This window comes from Chinchilla lanigera, unplaced genomic scaffold, assembly GCF_000276665.1.
Source record: "Chinchilla lanigera isolate Chin_1 unplaced genomic scaffold, ChiLan1.0 scaffold00001, whole genome shotgun sequence".
Taxonomy (NCBI): domain Eukaryota; kingdom Metazoa; phylum Chordata; class Mammalia; order Rodentia; family Chinchillidae; genus Chinchilla; species Chinchilla lanigera.
In genome coordinates, this window is record NW_004955402.1 from 22875984 (window position 1) to 22898649 (window position 22666).

Below are 22666 nucleotides of genomic sequence, written 5' to 3' on the forward strand. Positions count from 1 at the left end.
GGTACCGGAGAAAAACCAAAAAAAAAAAAAAAAAAAAAACAACAAAAGAAACAGCACATTTTCCTCACCAAATCTGTCTTGTACACTCCATGACTCTTAATCCACAGTCACACCAGCATCATCATTTTGTCACTTTATAGATTTGTAGTTTCCTCTAGGCCCCTCCAAGTGGAAAGTGGAAAGTGGCATTGATGAAATGCCCAGAGGACTGCTTCTCCTCCCCATCCAGGGCTTTTGGGCCCTGACAATGCTAGTCCTTTAGTAGATGTCATATCTGTCCCCTTGGTAACCAATTCATATCCAATCTATTTGTGCTAGCATATTGCCTCTTCATGCTATGATTCACAGTTCAGAATAGAGCTTGACTTTTAAAAACACATGAGGGCAATGCAAGGGAGTTTATAGGGAGTCCCCATTGGAGGAGCAACCTGACACTGCTCTTTCTCTTACAGCTGGATGATTGTGCATTGCAGCTGTCCCACAATGGCACCTACTTGGACCTGGAGGCCACCCTAGCAGAGCAACGGGATGAGTTGGAAGGCTTCCAGGATGACGCTGGGTAAGACTCACCATTGTCCCGGCTGCCTGGCCCCCACTTCTCAGGAAACTAGGGTACTTTGAGGCCTTTGACTACTTTGGACTGTAATTTTGCCCTACTTTGCACTCACAATTACACAAGAAGGGCCATGTAAATAGTGGATGATTAGAGACCCTTTTCTGTTTTGAGGAGCTTTTCTTGACAACAGTACTTGGAGAGGGAGCCTGTCTTAGAAACATTTCTGGTATAGTTTAATCAAGCACATGGTATTTATCTTATGAATTATTTTCAATTCAAGTATGTATGACAATTGAATCAATATTTTCCAGATTTTCATGGATTGACAATGGTTTTAAACATTGTTTCCAATAATTTACTAGATATTTCATTTTACTGGCAGATGGCCTAGTAAATAGTTTTATACTCTATCATCCTTTCTACTCATTATAGCAGAGACAATAATTTTAATTATGTCAATTAACATCAAATTGTTTTTAAGCTACATTTAGATTGCTTAATACTTCTGATTGTGATGAGTTAAGTCAAAATCAGACAATTCTTATATTTGTTTGGTTACTAAAATAGCCCCTTATGGTATCCTTCCCTCTCTTTCTGTTCCTCATGCATGAGAATCAAGTGTATTTCTGATTTCATCACCTTGTTCCTTAGACCTTCAGAGCCTTCCTAATGTGTCTGAAATAATGCTCAGCTGTATTAATTTGGTGTTCATACCCCTCCCCCCAAGTTTTTTGAAGCTACTTTGTCTAAGTAAAAAATGTAGCCAGGTGAATATTAATTGAGTAATGATTGTGCATGAGTTGTTCAAATAAGGGGTACAAATTGGAGCCTTCTTTGTGTTGGTTTCATGTAACTCTCTCATGCCAGTGGGCCTAATGGCTTCCTGGATTTTGTCACGGTTTTTGTAACAGCTCCTCTTTTGTTCTGTTAAAACTCCCCCAAATCTTATTTTTTATTTTTTTGGTTTTTCTCTGGTACCAAGAATCGAACTCACGACCTTGCGCTTACCAGGCAGGCGCTGTGCCGCTGAGCTAAATCCCCAGCCCAAACTCCCCAAAATCTAACCTATGCTTATCTGAATGTCCAGCATCCAGCATGTTGTTAACAACTTACAGGCATGCAGTGGATATTGGTCATCATGTGAATGGCATAGCCCCAAAATGGATTCTTGCATAGCATGGCCATGAGCATGAAGAAGCCCAAGGCCTTTGCAGGATCCAGCAAGAGGACACCCTTCTTGTGTCCACAGTGGTGTGAGGATCAGTGTGTGGGAAAAGGCTGTGGGAACCACCACAGGCTACAGACATGAGAGGGGTTTCTCAAGCCACGCCAGCCTCTACTCACCATCATTTAAAAAATTGATGATATTAAGATTGATAGATTTGGGTGAACCCCATTATAATAGTTCTTACCAATTATCTGACAGTGATACTCCTTTATATAAGATGTTAGCATGTAGGCTGAGTGACAGTCTAATTGGCCAACATCATGACTTACTGAACAAGATGACCCCGGGAGTGTTATAAGTAAATCTTTATCCGCTTGAAAGCTGTTCCCAATGGTGTGTTGGGTTTGAAAACCTTGCTCTGTTTGATTTTGTCTTCTTTCCTTACCAAAACTTTAATGATTTGGACATAGCAGCTCAGGAAAAAAAATGCTATTAGATAACAGTATAAAAAATAGAATGAAAAGGAAAATAACACTTAGGGAACATCTACTATGTGAGGCATTGTTCTAGACACTTTATTTACAGTATCATTGTTTAATAGTTACTTTTTGCAATAGTCATGTAATTGGATTTTATTATCTGCATTTTTCATTAGAGAAAAGTGAGCATCAGAATTAAAGAGCACATCTAGGGTGGCAGAGCAGATGGGGAACCAGGTTTGAGCATGAGTGTGACTGATTCCCAGGTGTGCACGCCTTTGCCACCGCAGAAGCTTCTGGGCGAAAGCATTTCAGTTTCTATGCAGCAAGTACAATGATGTGAGGTTGGTTTGAGCAAAGATATCAGTCCTGGTCTGAAACTCCGTCTCCAGTGTAAATAACACCCAGCAATGCTGCAGAGTGGCTTCAGGAAGACACTTCTGCTGCTATCACCCATCAGTGATGCTACAGCTTGTACTGTAACACTGGTGTCCAGATACTGGAATTTGCTATAAAGCTGTTCCTACAGAGTGCTGTAGCAGGCTTGCCAGAGTAGATATTAGTGCTTGCTTTCTCATTTTGTTTCTTTCTGAAGCCTCACCTGGATTTGGGTCCAGCTGAGAGATAGATTCTGGGTCCCATTTCTGTACCCCAATAAGAATGGAAATAATATATATATATATATATATATATATATATATATATATATATATATGAGAAGAGGGAAGGTACTCAAGACGTGAAAACTGCAAACAGTGGAAGTAGCCCAAAAGATGGCAGACAAACATGTCTCAAACTCAGAGTGAGGTTTTATATCTTTGAAATGATGTTCATCATAGTGACCCACACTTTGTTCAGAAGAGTGTGAAGAAACCATCTCTACTGACTTTCTGGTGTGGGGGGATGTCTGTCCCTGACCCTCATTGCAGGAGACAAGTCAGAGTGGTGGTGTTCTGGATAATCCTGCTAGTCCTGGATTAGTTATCATCGTTGAACACTGGAGGCACAGGGAGGTCCCTTGGTGTTGACTCGCAGGTGGCTGCAGGCTGAGCCCTTCCCATGCAGGTATCGGGGCACATTTGCAATGACACTTGCACTGAGGATCCCTCCTAGGTCCTTTCCTAAGGGTGTGACATTTGGGAAAGTCTTTGTACTTGTAAACTCATGTCTCCCATTATTGGGAATTAAGATATAATTATTTCCTAGTTAAGACTTGTCCTTGATTATTCTGAATAAATTGTAGGAAAGTATCTGTAATTTTGTGTCCATCTAATGAAGATGTATGAGAAACTCTGGTACTTTTTCATAGGGTGTGCTGTGAGTGAGTTTCCTTGCTAGAGGAGTGTGTCCCTTTGTTCTTGTTTGTTTCCCTGCTCTTTTACACCAAGACTAAAAATTAACTCACTTGTTTAGAATTATCACTGAGGCTATATAGCTAATCGGAGAAGAGAAGAGAGACCTTCAAAAGTGGAAGGACAAAGTAATTAGTATGTGAACAAAATAGAGCAAGGTCCGTTCACTGCTTTCCAAGGCCAGGAAAATCAGCAAATATAGCGTGGTGCAGGGGAAACAGGAGCCTCAAAGCCTCTGATTATTCCTGACCCTGTTACTGTGTGACCTTGGGCAAACCAGTTTACTTCTGATAAAAATTTATAAAATAAGGACATTTATAAAGTTTATTTATAAAGTAAAGACAACATTAGTTAATCCCTAGATGAGCTGGAGTTCATACAGGGCCTCTGGCGCCTCAGGAGAGCAGCATGGCACAGTGGTTAGGGACATGGGCTTTGTGGTTAGTGCCATGTCTGTTTGACCATGCAGATGTAACTTCATCTCTCTGAATCTCAATTTTCTTACAAATGCAAATAATATAATCATAGCGTTGCCTCATCAGGTTGTTTCCAGGTAAAATGTGATGATATGTCTAAAATATTAAGCTAGTGGCAGCACTGAACCCACACACTCAAAAATAGTAGCCGTAGCCAGAATTATAGCCAGAATTTGGGACCCTGATATATTGTAATGGGAGTCACTGGATTTTAAGTCTGGAGGATTCTAAGCAGGTCAGACACTGAGATTTGTAGTTAGGAAAATTAAGGAAGAGGCTCTTGCCCACAGGCTGAGCAGGGCCAGAGCCCCCTGCCCTTATGTCCATCACCACCTCCAGGGCCTCTGGAAGGAAACCAGTACAAGCTGCATTCCGCAGAAATCTGCCGTGGAGAAAGTGGCTTTTAAGTATACGCTGAAGGGAAATAGTGTTTTGGGTGGGTGGAAGAGATGTGTTTGGGGGACATGGCTTGAGGCAGGAGCGGGCCTGAAATGCACAGTGTTTCAGGGACAGTGTGTAGGCAGTATTGCACACATATTGCATGCATTCCCAGTTGCTCCTTTTTTCTCAGCATGACCCCCTTTAGGCCTGTGCTGGAGAGTTATGGTCACCTCTTGCATCTGCCTCTCTGCTTCGGGGACCGGGGATCCTCCCACCTGTGGACCCCCATGCTGGTGTGTGGCTGGTGGCTCAGAAACCAAGGATGGATGGATATATAGCCACGAAGCCTGGGAGGAAGCTGGCTTGGGAGGGTGGGTATGCTGCCTCCTGACAGCTTTGCAATGGATTTGCTTAGAGGAATGCAGGAGTTTGGGGTCCACTGTGATTTGACTCTCAGACATCTAACTTCTGTGGCTCTCTTGGGCCAAGATCCATGTGTGTGGGGTTCACAAATGCCTGAGGTTTCTGCATTGTTTGTGGGTGAGTGAGTGGAGCAGCTTTTTAATATCTTCCCCAAGATTCTGAAAGAGGTCTTTGCTCTTTAAATGTCAAGGTTGAAGAGTAGTTACCTCTTCTAAGGATCTACTATAAAAGTTAACCATATCTGGTCACATATTTGTCTGGGTTTCCTTGACCTTTAGGATTGGTAGATGGGATATTGTCTTTGAACCTGTCTGAAAGCCAGCTGAACCTGAAAGACTGAACCAAAGCAGGCAACCAACACAAGCTCTACATTAGAAGAGAGATTCTTCTAGTGGCTGGAAAGCTAGTTAGGGTCATCTGAGGGTGCAGGCATGTTCATAGGGGGGCTTGTGGCAAATTGTTAAAGAGTATGTGGGGTCTTCAGGATTCTACATGCTGTGTGAGGCCCCACATGCAGACCACCAACACCTTCCCTGGGTAATGTAGAGAGAGAAGCTGGTCCTTTCAACGGGAGCTGTTGGGGTGAGCTCAGTACAGTGCTGCCTGGGGTGACCCAGAGCCTCTGCATACCAGTTCTGGGCATGTTAGGCCACCTGCCTTAGACTACTTTACAAGGAAGCTGCTTAGAAACCTAACCTAAATGCTAAGGTTATGGCTTCAGAAAGTTTGGAGTGGGAACTGAGAATCTTGGTTTTGAAAGATCTGTCTCAGGTGAATGGATTTGGTTAGGGACTTATAGCATGGATTCTCAATCTTGGGGAATATTGCAGCCACCTGAGAGACTTCAAAAACTCCCCTTTCCACGTACAGCCTGAGGTCTACGAAATCAGAGCATAGGGGTGAGCCCAGGCAGCAGGGTTGTTCATGCTCCCTCCCGGGTGAATCCAATGTGCAGCAGCAGTTGCAAACCAATATACTGTATAAGGGAGATGGAGGCTCTGGCCAAGCTGCTGGGTGCCAGAAAGAATGAGTGAGCTCCATGCCGAATGTGCGGTGGACTCAGGAAGGCTCTCAGTATGTCCACATGTCAGACTGGACAGAGACAGCACCAGGCAGAAGTGAGGGACTGAGCTGGGCTGCCAGGTATGGGTTGGAGTCAAAGAAATGACCTTCAAAGAGGGGGCCCTCTGGGAACTCCTTAAGTAATGAGAGGTGTCCAGTAAGGCATGGATGGGAAAGCAGGGGAGTGGGATTGGGACTGGGGAGAGCACGGAGCAGGTGCAAGTCAGATGTGCCCACTGAGAATGGGAGGTGAGAAGGGAGTGACCTAATGAGCATAAATCTGGTGGCTGAGGACTGGGACCTGGATTGGTGGGAGGAGGAGAGGGGATTGGAGCCGAGGTCCTAGCTCATGTAGAGGGAAGTGGGAGGGTGGAGTGGGCATGTGATATTAGGTGAAGGTTATGCACCTGGGGACCACTTAGAGAAGCAGCAAAGCTGTGGAGTGGGAACATTTCTGGGGGAGGTATTTGTACAAGTTAATGTGAGGTTATGGAAAGCCACAGTCAAGGTGTGGGGTGGCCTGGGAGGAATGTTGGCTTGGGACCCCAGTGAGATGTGTCAAGGACTAGAGAGTTTGAGAGATTCCTTAGAGAACGGAGCTACTGAGTTTGGATATCTCATCCTTGAGGGACAGCTTCCGTGTGAGGTGATATGACCGGATCTGGCAGTAGAGGCCAGGTCCTGCAGTTACCCAGGTGGCAGCATCTGGGTGACTCAGTGACACCATAACCAAGCTCTCTACTTCAGTAAGTAGTTGAGGTTGGCAGCCTGTAACAAAGAACGCAGGTAATAATGGCTTAAATTTTTTGTACGTATATTTTTATCATGAAAGAAGAGGATATTAAGAGGATGCAAGAAAAGTCACAGACAGAAGATATTTGTAAGATACGTGTCAGCCAAAGGCCATATATCCAAAATATCCAAAGAAGTCCCAGAACTCAATAATAAAACAAAAAGCCTGGTTACAAAATGAGGAAAAGATTTGAGTACTTCACTAAAGATATCCAGATGGAAAATAAAGATATGGAAAGATGCTCCTCACCATACATTATTAGGGAATTGCAAAGTCACAAGAAGACACCAATATACACCAATTAGAATGGCTAAATTTCCAAGCCCTGCCAACATCAAATGCTGGTGAGGATGCAGAATGGTGGAGGTGCAAAATGACACAGGTGCTTGGGAAGACAGTGTGGTCATTTCTTACAAAGTGAAACAGATTTACTTTATGATTCAGGAATCAGGCTCCTGGTTATGAAACCAAATGAGTTGAAAACTTACATCCACACAAAAACTTGTACATGGATGTTTATAGCAGCAGTACTCCTAATTGCTAAAACTTGGAAGCAACCAAAATATCCTTCAGTAGGTGAATAAACTGTAGCATATCCACAAGATGAGGACTTGTTTTTCAGTGATGAAAGGAAACAAGCAATTGTGCTAGAAAAGACATGGAGGAAAGAAATCCAAATTGTGAACTGTGGAAAAGCTATATACTATGTAATTCCAATCATAGGGCTTTCTGAGCAAGGCAAAAATATGGAGACAGTAAAAAGATCAATGGTTGCCAGAGATCAGAGAAGGGGGCAAGGATGAATAGGAACAGACAAAGAGGTGGATCACGGGTTTTTTAGGGAATGTATCTTGTTATATTGTGAGATATAGAACATCATCCATTTCTGAGATCTGTTTAATGTAGGTGACCCCTAATATAAACTGTGAGCTTAATAATTGGTTCATCAATTGTAATAAATGTAACCACACTAATACAGGATGTTAGTGAGTAAAACTGTGTGTGAAGGGGCTGAGAGGGTCCATGGGAAGTGTCTTTACTTACCATAAATTTTTTTGTTTGTAAGCCTAAAACCACTCTAAAAACATAGTGGATGATTAGGTAGTTTCAAGGACATATGTTGATTTCATGATACTTCCAAGAACCCAGGGTTATCTATCTTTCTGTTCTGCCATCCTTAGGGTCTGGCTCTTATCTTCCATGCATTGTCCTAGTCACATTATGGCTACTCCTCCCTTTGGCATCACATCAAGGCAGGAAGGCATGTATTGGTTAGGGCACAGTTTTCTCTTTGCAAACCAAGAAATCCCAAAATGTAGCAATTAGAATAGGTTTATTTCTTGTACAGGAGTCCAAAATGTAGGTAGTCCTCTTTGGTTCCTCTTTGAGGAACTGTTGCATACTCAAAATGAGGATCCCAACTCTGAGTCTATGGTAGTAGCTTTAGTTCTTAACATCTTACCTGTATCCCAGCTCCTAGGAAGAAAGAAAGGGACAAAGGGAATGCACGCCTATTCCTTGTGCACCTGACTTGTACTCACATGTGATTGGCCAGTACTCAGGCTATGTGCACGTGGTGCACTGTGGGCTTGTGTTCAGCCAGTCTTTTCCCTCCATTGCTATGAGCTAGTGGCCCCATCTCTGATGGGAAGGATGAAGAATAAATGTTGGTCCTGGCAGAATTTGCACTCTTTATAGAGCTTTCCAGACGTTCCACCAGCAATTTCCACCTACACCTCACTGATAAGAGCTGAGCCATATGGGGAAATGTACATTGTCACCCCCCCAAAAAAATTGTGTTCTTTTTATAATGCAGAAAGGGTATACAATAACTGGTAGGTAACCAAGAGTGGTTGGCTCAGCAAGGTTAGAGATTTCAGAGAATGAACAGTTGAAGACACCAGATCACAAAGTCAGGGATATGGCAAGGCAGAGATTGAGGGTGTCCTTGATAGAGTAGAAATAGAAGAATAGAGGGGATGAGGAGGAGGCTGCAGGATTGCTAGGGAACTGTGGCTGGGTTGAACAAAAGGAGACCTGAGTGTGAAGGCAAAGAATCTGAGATAGAATGTTGGAGACCTCACAACATACACAGAAATGAACTAAATATGGGTCACAGACCAAAATGTAAGCTCCACAACTATAAAAGTCTTAGAAGAAGACAGGCGTTAGTTTCCATAAGCTTGGATCAAGCAATAGTCTCTTAGATGGGATAACAAAAGCACAAGTAACAAAAGAAAAACCAAATTAGACTTCATAAACATTAAAGTTTTAGCCAGGCATGTTGGTGCATGCTTGTAATTCCAGTGCTCTGGGATGCTGAGGCAGGAGGGTGGCAACTTAGAATCCAACCTGGGCAACTGTGAGACTTACTGCAATGCCATATCAAAATAAAAAAGGGCTGGAGATGTAACTCAATGTGAAGGCCCTGGGTTCAATTTCATGCTGTGAAAAAACAAAATAAGAACAAAATTTAAAAAAATTTCATCTCAAAAGACATAATAAAGTGAAAACATAAGCCAGGGTGTGGGAGCAAATATCTGTGTTATATATCTGTTAAAGGAATCATATCCAGGAGGTATAAAGACTGCTTGCAACTCAATAATAAAAAGATAAACCAATTAAAAAAGGAAGAAAAGTTTTGAATATACATTTCTCCAAACAAAAATAGGCAAACGGCCAATAAGCACATGAAATGATGTTCAACATCGTAACTTGTAAGGGAAATTTACATAAAATGCACAGTGAGTTGCCATTCCACACCTTCTTGGATGTCTAGGGTCAAAATGACAAGACGTGTTGAAAGGGATGGGGAGACATTGGAGCCCTCAGACACAGCTGGTGAGGATATAAAGAAGTGCAACCACTTTGGAAAATAGTCTGCTGATTTCTTTTTTTTTTTTTTCTTCCAGTACCGGGAATCGAACTCACGACCTTGCGCTTGCCAGGCAGGCGTTGTGCCCCTGAGATAAATCCCCAGCCCTCTCATGATTTCTTAAAGTGTTGAAAAAAGAATTACTGTATAGTCCCGCATTTGTACTTCTACATATATACTGAAGAGAGAAAACATTTGCCTTTATAAAAATTGGTAGTATTTATAACAGCCTCAAAGTGGAAGTAATGCCAGTGTCCATCAGCTAAGGGATGGAGGAAGCAGACATGTAGTGTTTGTAAAGGTGAATATTATTCAGCAATGAAAGAAATAAAGTATGGACATATGTCACAACATGGATGAGCCTTAAAAACATTGAACTAAGCGAAAGAAACCAGACAAAACAGGTGACACACTATATAATTCCATTTAAATGAAATGTTCAGGAAAGATGAATCTACAGAGACAAAGTAAACTGGTGGCTGCGTAGGGTAGGGTGTGGGAACAGGAGAGTCTGCAGATGCACCTGTGGTTTCTTTGATGGATGGTGAACTAGTTCAAAAATTAGACTGTGATAAGCCAGGCCTGGTGGTGCACACCTGTAATCCCAGCACTCAGGAGGCTGTGGCAGGAAGATCACTGTGAGTCTGAGGCAGCCCGCACTGAATAGTGAGACCCTGTCTCAAAAAAACAAATGAACAAACAAAAACAAAATTAGATTGTGGTGATGGCTGTATAACTCTGTAAATATATCAGTAATTGGTGAGCTATATACTCAAATAGGTGGATGTCATGATCTTTAAATTGTGTTTTATCAAAGCTTAAAACTATATTAAGGAATAACCATGGAAGAGAGATGCTGAGCTGGTGACAGAGGTTTAGTGGGTGCACAGAGAAGTCCTAATTTCAGGGCTGAAAGGACATTGCAGATGTAGGGACAGTGGAAAGAGACAGTGGGGTGTGCTGGGAGCCTCTCTGAGAAGAAGGCAGAGCTGAAGTGCACAGGCTTCATTGCTTTGTTGGGTCCCATGACATGTACCATAGGGCACTTCCCCAGGGTCCTCTGTGCATCTAGGGATTCTTATTCCTTGCAGATATGTCAAGTGACTCAGGCTTCAGAAACCAGTACATCTGAGGCTGCCCACAGGAGGGACAAACATTAGTAGAATCTACTGAGAAAGTTCAAATGTTCCATCCTTTGGGTTTTGAGGAACAGGTAAGAGTATCAGTAACGAATAGATCATTACTGTAGATCCCTCAGTTCTCAGTACATAGAGAAATGAAAATAAAAGGAAAGAGAAAGGGAAAGATGAGCGAAGTTGGAAGGATGAGTAAAGGCAGACCAAAATGAAGAGGCACATGTACAGAGGAACAGAGGAGAGCCAGACATAGAGACAGAAATGGGAAAGAGGAAGAAGTGGCTGAAAGAACCACACACTATACCATTATTGACAAGAATATTGCCTAATGTCTGGTGTTTATCAAATGCCAGGTGTGTCACTACCCTGTTAGTTGCATTGACTGAATCTTCAGCCCCCAGGAAGAAGTAGATATTGTTATCCCATTTTGCGGACAAGGAAGCTGAGGCTTAGAGAGGTTAAGTAATGTGTCGAAGATCACACAAGTGGCATCAGAGTCTATTTTCTTTTTTTTTTTTTTTTTTTGGTTTTTCTCTGGTACTGGGAACCGAACTCACGACCTTGCGCTTGCCAGGCAGGCGCTTTTGCCGCTGAGCTAAATCCCCAGCCCCCAGAGTCTATTTTCTACCACCATAGTCTATTAGGAAAGACCAGACTATCTGGAGATGGATGTAATGGTAGCTGGCTCTATCACTTGGACTTTATGCTTCTGAACAAATTAATTTTAGCAAGCACTATCCTTTTACTGGCTAATGAGTGGTTCAAATCCTCCTTCATCCCTTTATCCCTGAGGCAGAGTGCTGGTTGGATTTTACAGCTCTCAAAGCTAACCAAGACTTTTTTATTCTGGGACAACTGCTGAGGGGGCCCCAGTCCCTGTTTCTGCAGGATGGTTTAACACATATTTCTGCCCTTGCCTAAAGTAATAGGTTACTTCTGGTGTGATTGGAGAAGTAAATGGGGTGGGTGGGAGGTCAAGTCTACTGTTTGTTGCTACAGAAAGGGATCAAGCCTTTGGTTCTGTCCCTCTCACAGCCACATAAATCCTGGCTCCTGTTGTGATAGGGTCTTGCTTTTGCTTTTATCACAATATTATTGCAAAAATGTGCCCTTGAGAGACAGGGATAGAATGGCAGTAGAGGTTTCTCTGAGCTCTCACTGGTTAACACATTTCCACTGGCTTGCTCACTGGTGGTACATGTATGTACCACTGCTGGTACAAATGGATCTAATCACTTTTATTGTTCTTTGCTAATAAAATTAATAAAAAGGTGGCTGATAGGACAGTCATGCATGTACCACTGGTGGTTCAAGCTGCCTGGCAGAAAGGCATGCAGTTATGACCCCATTGTGAAAGTGCTAAACCAGATTTTTTTACCCCAAGGTCATAGGCAACACTGTAGGAGAAACTTACATTTTCCGAGAAGCCAGGGGGTTGTGGGAAGTTTAGCGATAGCCACAGCATGTCCCTGGCACAAGTGCTGTGATTGGAATCTCCTTGAATTGTGCATCTGTTTTAGATAGTTCTGTCACTGGAGTGGCGTTGGCCTTGGGTGTGAGCTGCAGATAGAGAGTAGCTGAACTCAGGAGCTGGCAATGGTTCCCTGGCTGTGGCTGTGCTGATAAGAGAGGAATCTGGTTCTCTCTGGGGAGTTTCAGGTCACACTGAATTGCCTTTGTCACTGGGTCATTGGATTCTGCCAGTGGGAACACTTCAGTCTGCTGCACAAGGGTGGCCTGGAGGTGGGGCCGCTATGAAACCACTCCTGGAGGTCACTCTTGGGGAGCACAGACCACAAGAGTACTTGCAGTGGGTGCCCAGTGACAGCTTCCCACTGATTGCATTTCCACAAAGTCGCATATCAAAGTTTGTATTGGGGTTCTCCAGAGAAACAGAACCAGTAGGTATGTATGCACCTGTTGATCAGTCAATCTAACCTGTCAATCTAGAAGTAGATTTATTTTTAAGAATTGGCTTGTGCATTTTTTGAGAGGGGCAGGTGTGAGACTTCCAGAAGGCTGGAAATTTAGGTAGGAACTGATGCTGTAGTCTGGAGTTTGAAATCTATAGGACAACCAGTAGACTACAACTGCAGATAGGATTTGTGTTCCTGTCTTAATGCAGCATGTTTTTGTGCCTATCCAGTCCATAATGGGCATCAGTAAATGGGTAGAATGAAGGCATGAAGAAAGGCAGCTATAGGGAGGGGACAGGAGCGTAGTCTCTGGGGTCAGACTTCCTGAGTTGAGTCTAGACTCTGTCACTTTTTATGACTTCAACCATGTTTGATTTTTCTAGGCCTCAGTTTTCGTATCTTTAAAATGACCACAATATTATCTATCTCAGGAATTTTGTGAAGACTAAGTCTGTATAAAGTACTCATCTGGCACATGATAAACATTCCATAAACGTTAACTATTACGATTATTACTTTCAGAATCCAAGCTGACATGGCATCTCATTGAAGACAATTATCCCAAATAATATGATTGTTTAATTTTCCTTTAAGAGTTGTAGCCATAAAATAGAAGCAATGGACATATTTATTGGTAAAATTGTTTCTAAGAGAGATGATATGATTATTTCCCTCACAGAAGCCAAAAAGCAAAAAGACTTAGAATCAGTGATGGTGTTGAGGTGGATGTTTGTAAAAACAAATAAAAAACATAACAATCAAACTTCCTCTAGTATGTGTGAAGTTTCCAATTACAAAATATAATGGTAGAGGGAGGGAAGCTGTCAGATCTAAAGGGAGCTTATAATTAATGTCCACTGTCTACTTGTATCCATCTTAAAAAAATTAGGTATGTGCATGGGATATTCACTTCCTGTCATTATTCTTGAATACTTAGGATGAACTTTACTTGGTTCTTGTGTCAACTTTTTGTCATTATGACAAAGTACCTGTTATGGTCTGTGTCTGGATGTCCCCCCAAAGTTTCATGCAGTAATAGAGGGAGGGCTTTTCACAGCTGGCTGAATCTAGAGTTTGTGATTTATTCATGGTCCAATGCTGGGATTAAGGGTATGAGTGCTACACCTGCCTTAGGGCAGGTAGCCTGCATACGATATAAGGGACAGAAAGAGACTTGTCCCTGCTGTCTGTCTCTCCTTGCTTTTGCTGCCTTCTGCCACTGTGAACAGTTGCCCCTCTGCCACACCACCCTGCCTTAAAGCCAGCTGATTATGGACTGAAACCTCTAAAACCTGTGAGCTAAATAAACCTTTCCTTTGTTAACCTTGGACATTGGGTATTTTGTCTCAGCAATGAGAAAAAAGTGACTAACACAGCACCTGAGAAAAACATAGGAAGGATGGTTTATTTTGACTCACAATTTCAGAGGCTTCAACCCATGGTTGGCTGGCTTCATTGTTTTTGGACGAGTGGTGAGACAGAACATCATGACAGAATGGTATAGTGGGGTATAGCTGTTCACCTCATGGTAGCTGGAAGCAGAAAATAAGAGAATCAGAAAGGAAGAAACTGGGAACAAGATGTAGTCTTCAATGGCATCCCTCCATGCCCTACTTCCTTCAACTAAGGCCCTAACTCCTATTTCTGTCACCTTGCAATAATGCTATTAAGGGATGGGGATGAACTCTGTGGTAGGGCACTTGCCAAGCACACTTGAGGCCCAGGGTTCGTTACGACCACAAAAAAGTCATCAAATTATGAATCCATCAATGGGTTGATCCACTGATGAAGTTAGAGTCCTCAGGATCCAATCATTTCCCAGAAACTCATGAGCTGGTAACCAAGCCTCCAACACAATGAGCCTTGGAGGGGTGGCATTTTAGATCTCAATTGTTAACAGTCCTGTGGTATTATTTTTGCATCTTGCATCTTTTGGTTTGCCAAGAATTTTTTAGATTTGCACATCTTAGTTTTTTTATGTGCCTTTTCATTAGGTTTCACTATTGTGGTTGTACCAGTTCCCTGAAAACTGGAATCCTTTATTTTTTAATCCCTTCTAAGGCCTTGGCTGGTTCCTGCCTTTGTATAGAAGCCCTGGGAGGGACCTCATTGCTGGCCTCCTCGTGCTAACTGTGGTGCATTAAATAATGGTCAACTTGTAACACCCAACTGAACTGAATCAGCGTGGTGCTGGGTGTGGAAAGCCCACCTGAGGATACCTATGGTTCTCTTTAGGGGAGCTCGGGTTCTCTGAGTATTGCTTCCTGGCTCCAGTGCAGACCCTCAGCCTGCTTGTAAAGATCCTTCATCCTGCTGGTGCAGAGTTGGAGGGGAAGATGGTATGCTGTTGATTCTCCTGGAGAAGCTTGTTATTCTGGCTTTCATGACGTCAACTTGGCTGTTCTTACTGTTGGAGGGGTTTGAGACCTTGCTGTCGCTGAGGATGGCTGTGGTACTTTTGCGGGGAGCTCTGGTCCTTACTTTGAGCATCACTTCCTGGCTCCAGGGCAGATCCCTCAGCTTTCCTGGCTTGGCACAGATCCTTCATTCCCCTGGCACAGACTTTCTAGTTTCTACCACTGACCTTTGGGCCTTCCCAGCAGATCCTTGATACAGACTTGTATGAGACATTGTTGTGGGCTCAAGGCCTCCAGTTGGACTTGTGGAGGATACTGACATGGGCTCTAGGTCTTCAGCTGGACTTGTGAGGGACACTGCTGTGAGACCCAGGCCCTCCGCTGGATTCTTTGGGTCTCTAGTGTGGACAGATCTTCCACACTCCTGCATTTAACTCTTTGAGTGAATATTATAAAATAATCCTATACATTATGTGTCCTGTAGTAAATCTTTTCCCATGTAAACTGACTACAACACTAACCTACCTTCATGGCCCTTGGCTCCCTGTTCAACCCAGGTTTTTTAAAGGGTAGGATTTAGTATATAAGGGCAGAAAAGAATGGACATAGAATATTGAAGCAGAAGAAATAGAAATGGAAAAATAACTGAAAAAATAGGCTTTTTTGTTTTGTGCTGTCTTAAATTCCACCAGGGTTTAGTGTAACTGAACTTACTGCCTGGTTTCTCAGCACACAGTTACAGACAAGATGACCCCTTCAGAATGGCAGGCCTTCTGTGACTTACTTAGAAATGCCATCTCAATTTTATTCAAGGGCTTGGAATTTCAGGATGGCTGCCCTGCATGCTTACTGCTGGAGCAGAGAGTTTTGTGGGAATACAAGCATCACTTTGGATGCAACTGTGCAATTGTTTGAAGATCTAAATAGTGGGGGTCAGTGGACCCTCTCTGAGAAGAAGTTGGGACATTTAGAAGCACTTTCTCTCATGCCATCTCATACTTTCCTCCCTGGGCCTCCATAACACATACTTTATCTGCTGTTCATAGGATGTTTACTGCTGACTTATAACTGCTGATGATGTGAATTACAGATACCTCTCAAGGTTAGAGGACCAAATTTCTGCTTCTAATAATAGGGTGGGTCCCCAGAGGGGCTATATTGCTTTTCTACTTCCAGTGTGGTCCCCACCTATCTCTAGGTATGATCACACCCTTGATGGCTGCTGCCCCCACTCCCCAAGACCTTCCTTGGCAAGTCAAATGAAAAGCAGTTAAATTAAATTCAACATGCTTAATTGTAATTTTCTTCATAGTATGATCATAAGAGTTGAAAGTGTCATTGGTGTTTGTAAGAAAGATTTTTTTTGTGAGAAGTAAAATTTTGCAGAACTCTTTGCTTATAAAAATCTCAAAATTGTCTTTTGCAGATAGGTCAGGTGTTATATATTTGTTTTAATCTTTTTGGGACTAATGCCTGGCACATGCATGTAAAACAAACAAAAGGAAAACTGAAGTCTCTGTTAGAAGCAATATAGCCCCTCTAGGGACACTGACCTCCACTATTTAGATCTTCATTGCAATTTGAAGGGAGTCTGAGTGTAGATTCTCCACCCACAAGCACCTGCTGGTTTGGAGGTTGCTGCTTACTTTTCTAGGACTTTGCAACTGGTTTCCTTTTTCCTTTAAAAGAATTAAAAAAAAACTGCTTTAAATCACACATGCTCCTTTAACTTTGTCTCAAGAACAGTACATAATTGACACAGTTATTATTGTGAATTCATAACTGCAGTATTTACAATGAGCCTTGGTGAGCTCTGTGTCTCCTTCCTTCTAATACAACTGCAAGACCAGAAAGCAGGAAGGCACTGCCAGATTCTGCTACACATTAACCCTTGTTAGGCAGAGGAGGATGGGAAAGGGAATCCAGCCAGAGAGAGAGCCACCACGCTGCCTGCTGCCGTGCTGGTACCTGGCGGTGTTTAACCTTTGTTTCCTGGCTTCCCTGTGTATCTAAACTTCAAAGCCCTTGTTATCTGCACATACCTGGGACTCACGCTTCCTCTCTCCTACCAACTGCTCCATGCTTCAGTCCTCTGCAGGAAGCTGGACCCTAGCAGGAGTAGAATCGGAAAGGTCCCTTCTTTTACTTTCTCTTGAGAAATGAAGTGAGCTGGGGATTTAGCTCAGCGGCATGGTGCCTGCCTGGCAAGCACGAGGTCGTGAGTTCGATTGCCGGTACCAGCGGGGTGCGGGGTGCGGAGAAATGATGTGAGAAGGAAGCAAAGTGGCGTAAATTTGCATTGTTGATAATAAAGAGGTTATAAACATTCTTTGATTGACTCCTGTCTTTCTGTGCGAATATGAGAAAAAAGCCACAACAGCCTTGAATTAATGCACAGCAGAACAGCTCTTTCCAGTTGCCCTAAGATGTGTTCCCATTTCCTATATAAAAATAATAAAAATAGCCCTGGGAATGGTCAAGCAGATTGTGTTGTTACATTCCAGGCATTTCACTTCACAGGCCCACATTTAAAAATTTTCCCAACATGGTCAGTCGTGACTACCAGCAAACTCTGTGGCTGGAACTAGTTGATGGGTCTTGGCAATAAAACGTATGTGCCAATTCAACAAAGTCAGACTTTTCTTATTTTGTTTTCTTGAAGCTCAGTGAAGTTACATTATTTCAGGATAGTTTCTTGCTCTGTTTAGGTTCCTGCTTATTGAAAGCGTCTTTTGGGTGGATGTGTCAGAAACTTCATGTTGATTGACAGCATTGAAGGTATCTTTGCTGACTCCTCTGACACTTCGTCATTTTTCTCCTTTCTCCCTCAGGCGGGGCAAGAAGCACAGCATCATCCTGAGGACACAGCTGTCCGTGAGGGTCCATGCCTGCATTGGTGAGTGACATCTACATTAGGGCATGTTTGCTGATCACTCTCAGGGATCAAACACGAGAAATGCGATTGCTATAGTGGTCATGCTCTCACCTTGGGCCAGGCCCTTAGAGACTTAGTGAAGCCATTTGTAGAAATTATTTTTAAAGGCCTGTTTTTTGCTGGTTTCCTTTGTTCTCTGGGTAATGACTAGAGCATGAGGTAAGACAAATTGCTGATGAGGTTCTTTCTGGTGGTGGTGGAGAGATGGGGTTTTTCTTGGGATGTCACCCATGTGATCCTCTGGCCTGTTCAGGTGAGCCTTCACATACCTCCTGGTGGTTCTGTGAAGCCTGCTGTAGGGAAGTGGTGTCTGAGGTTCTAAGGGTGCTCAGGTGATTGAAAGGAAAGCTTGGGTCCATGAAAGGTGGGGTCACATGTGGAGGGTGGAGTAAACTGGTGTTAAGGCAGCAGATATACTTGTTCAGAGTGGATTGCCTGCTGTGACTCAGGAACACCATTGAGGCCATTCCTACAGCCACTAGTTTCTCTACCTGTAGATATCAATTCAGTGGCAGAACACTGATGACTTATGCTAATAGACAACTTCATGTGAATGGTCTCTAACACTGATTTCCTCCTGGCACTGGGCCTAGTTGAAGCAAGAATGTAATATAGAAAAGAAAAACAGGAACTAAAACTCACTTTATCCATGAAAGTATTTCACATCTGTGTAATTTCATTTTCATTTAATATTTTCTGTGGTTGTCATTCAGGCCTCTCATTAGAAGAATATAAATCATCTTGTTGAACCCTACCTAATCTGCATCTGGAGTGTGGTTTTATGAGTGGAGTGGTTTTTGGTCCCTCCTCCTCCTCTGTTGGAAACCAGGGATGGGGTGGAGAGCAGCTGGATGCAGAGAGAAATCTGTGTCATTTGACTGCATTTGGTATTAACTTTGAGGTATTAAGTGTCTTGAATGACAATCTTTTTCTCATTGTTTGGCCAGAGCGTGATTCCGTAGTTGACTTGGGCCTGGTGTGTCAGGGTTTTGGGTGAGACTATAATGTTTCCGGAAACACAGTAAGGTGTGTAGGACCTACAGCGAACATTAACCATTCCACCTCACAGCTGCTAGTGGCACTGAGTGACTGTAATCCCTAGGTGGACACTGGATTCTCTTTTAGTCAGTTTCTTTTTTCTGACCTGTTTCATATTTGCAAGTATTTCATACCTATCAAAGATGTCTCCCTAAAGAAAAAGCTTATAACCATCACATTGGATAAACTTTCCTCTACCCTGATCCTAATTATCCTAAATGTAGCACAAATCTAGGCACATAACGTGTGCTTAACACTGTGGAAGTTCACATTGAAATACAGCTGATATCCACTCGAGATTTGGGATGTTAGAGTTAGGAATAGAAAGGTAGTGGAAAGCAGACTTATATAAAATGTGCCAGATCAAGATCTGAATGAATTAACTATTTTTAAGGAAACTCTATTGCAGTGTGTACTTAAATATGTCAAGAGGTTTTTCATATTATTGACTTATTGCATTAACTTCTGTGTTCTGTAGCCCAGTGTAAGAGATATAAAGCACATACTTGTCCCTTGGCATGCTGATCACTGTGAACTCCTGAGCTCACACTCAACTAGGCACTCCTGCCTTCCTACCCCAGGGATGAAAGTGGTTGCTGACATAGCCATTGTGTTTGCTCCCAAACCTCTTTATAGCGATTGCACTAGTTTATGGGAATTATGAAATTTAATGAAATTGTACCTGTAGATTTTATAAACTCATGAAATAGGTGTATCAGAAGTTTCTAGTTCTTTGGAAATTCATAGACTATTTTGGAAAAGCCTCAAAATTAGTCATTAGAAAGGCATTTGTGGCCATGTAAGTGGGTTATGATAACTATAAAATATAGAGAAATATCGTAAAAGTGTAGGATTCTACTCTTCACAAGGGTCTTCATTCTTACTTAACTTCAAAGAAACTGAGATTGGAAATCATAGGCCGTTGTATTTTCACAAAAGCAGGTCCACAGGGATTCTGATTAGTAGTGCTTCCTCAGAGAACTCTTTGTGACTCATCATAGGTACATCGTGATGTTTGGTCACCATAGCTGTCAGTTAATACAAAGTGTTAAGACGTGGATGTATTGTGTTTAGAGGATGTTCTGCTTTAATCAGCTTTTTACCATCTATTGCCTGGGGCCTGAGGATGTCATTGAGAGGGGTTGAATATGTAAATTAACACCCAAGAAGGCAGTTTTTCCTTTGTATTAAAAACCAGTCGTCTTTTTTCTCACTCCATTTTCTACTGTTGGCAAGATCTGTAACAGATTTATTGTAATAGCACTAAATAATATCCTTTGGTTATGTATAGAAAATGGAATGTATGCAGCATGTTTATGAAGCGCCTCCTCCCGTTGTGACATAGTCTTTCCCTTTCCAAGCAGCAATATTAGATGTCATTTCTTTAGTACTAAAAAAAAATCCGAAGGATCTCCAGTTGAAATGACAAAGGAAAACATGACAAAGGGGAAAAAGCAGTTTTTACATCAGTTGAGCCTTTGTTTCTTTTTAAGATTATTTCTCCTGTGTGAGAGGTGAATTAATATAGGCTTTGGCCAGAGCAGCTGTTGCCATGGGCCCTAGCATTACTTACAACACCACCAAAGACTTGACTCTCCACCCACAGTTGGCCTGGAAAGATCCAGGATCAGAATTTGCCTAAAACATTATCAAGTCAGTTTCTCCAAAATGTTTCCCTCGCCCTATACTCTCTTGCCTTTCATTCCTGTCTTTATTAAGTATGAGAATGTTTAGGATCTAGGACTGCGTGTTGATGAATTGGAGGTGACATGCCTTGGGACTTCTCCAGTGCTAACTCTGGAACCCTGCATCTGTTGGGATGTGAGTGGAGTGGAGCCTTCATGCTTAGCAGCCCAGCAAACCTCATGAAAATGAAGGCCACAGGGGCTCTGCTTTGATGGTCACAGCCAGCAGCCGAGACAGGTCTCTTTGATAATGCAGTGGTTCTGATGCATTTGGCAGGAGGTTGGAATGAGATTTTGGTATGGAGAGAAACCCTAGGCTTTTATACCTTTATGTTTGTCTCTATTGTAATTTTTTCTCTGTACATTTTAAAAATGAGCACTTGATATACTGTATGCAATGTATGGCTTGCTTTCTTTATCTAACAGTCCCTTAAAGAAATAAAATTACTGATGGTCCTATTGTGAGTGTGAACTTACAGATATGAATAAAAACTTATGATAGGCACAAGAAATATGCATTTTATGAGGTTAGTAGAAAAAAAATAAGTGTTTTATCCTTGCCAGTGATCCTATTTGACACCAAAAAAATATTCAGAGGGCCAGCTGGCTTTGATGACTAAATCTCATCATGAAATAAAATGAGGCCCAAGAATTGTTGGGTAAAGAATTGAAGCTAGAGTGCATTTAAAAAAAGAAAAAAAAGGTCAAAGTTGTTAGGATCCTACCACTAACATATGAATGTTTTCTACTAGGTGACTCACAAGGTATTTTTTTTAGCAGGCTTTTTTATTTGCCTTCAAATCTCTGTGCTTCCATTTTCAGAAGTCGATCCTGTCTCTCATTAAAAGAATAAATCCTGTCGATTAGTTATCTGGGATCCTGAGGGCCTGTGCTTATAAGGATTCAGCACTGTGGTAAAAGAAAAGGTTACAGAAAAGGGTAAAATTTGGCTGATGGTTCTAAAGTGCTGTTTAGGTTTGCAGCTATGAAAGAACAGCTTGCTGCAAGGCCCTTAGAGGCATTTTCTCAAAGCCTCTATGATAGTGAGTTCTGTCCATGAAGCCAGAGATGAGGCAGGGAGAAGCTGGGGAGGTGGCTGGAGTAACTGATCTCTGCATGAGTTTAGTCTTGTTGCTCAGAAGCCAAGTCACAGGGAAAAAGAGCACTTTTGAAAGAAATAAAGGAATGAAATCCATCCATCAGGAAGAAAAGAAGTTAATTTCCAACAACACAAAAATTGACCGAAAGGGGCATCAATACATAATTTGCAAAGCATTTTCTTCTTGCAGACTAAGTTGTGCAGCTATGTGTATTTGTGTTTTATTTGTATTTTAGTACTGTTAAGGCAAAGAAGTTCATTGCAAATGGAGCAGCTCTTCAATAAGAGCCTTCTAGTGCAAGAGTGACCGAGGGGCAACATTTCATGTGCCAGTGGATTGAGAGGAGTTGGCTGTCTGGGGTAAGGCATTCAGCAGAAGCCTGAGTCTGTGTGTAGTGTTCGTGGAAAAGGATTCTGAGTTAGCATTCATTGGAGGTGATGGAGGTGGTACATATGTGTGCATGATGTGGGGTAGGAGCAGAGGCCTAGGTGTTTGTCTTCCTGCAGAGGTCCCTACATGACTGGCCATAACCTCAACACAAGGCCAACTTGGATTTGAAATCCTGAGTCCACCCTGCAGGAGGCTTCCAGTGATTGGTGCTTTAAAACAAACAAAACAAAACAAAACAAAACAAAAAACCAACTTTGTCCCTTTTGTACTCCATCAAGTCTGTGGGTCCAGTTCTGCCTATGGCTCTATGTCCTATGTGAAGTCAGACTGTGTGGATAATGCATAGAAGTATCTTACATTATCTGTTTCCTGTTAATCTGTCAGAGGTCCCACAGAATGTCCATGTGTCTAGAAGGCCTGTGGGTTTTGGTGGGGGGAGATTTCTGAGCCAGGTTGGCCTGCCATCCTCTCTTCACTCTTTATGGGTGGCTCCTTCCTTGTCTTATCCTTAGACTGTGATTGGCAGATGTGCCCTTTCAACCCC

The 22666-nt window shown here is 42.5% G+C and overlaps 1 protein-coding gene across 8 annotated transcripts in view; it reads left to right on the forward strand.

Moving 5' to 3' along the window:
• Window positions 1-22666, forward strand: part of Fhod3 (formin homology 2 domain containing 3) — a 455934-nt gene that overhangs the window by 53924 nt on the left and 379344 nt on the right. For all 8 annotated transcript variants that reach the window (XM_005372817.2, XM_005372818.2, XM_013510258.1 and 5 more), the window contains exons 2-3: window positions 453-559; window positions 17806-17870. In XM_005372817.2, coding sequence (XP_005372874.1) covers window positions 453-559; window positions 17806-17870 — 172 coding nt within the window. The remainder of the gene's footprint in view (window positions 1-452; window positions 560-17805; window positions 17871-22666) is intronic.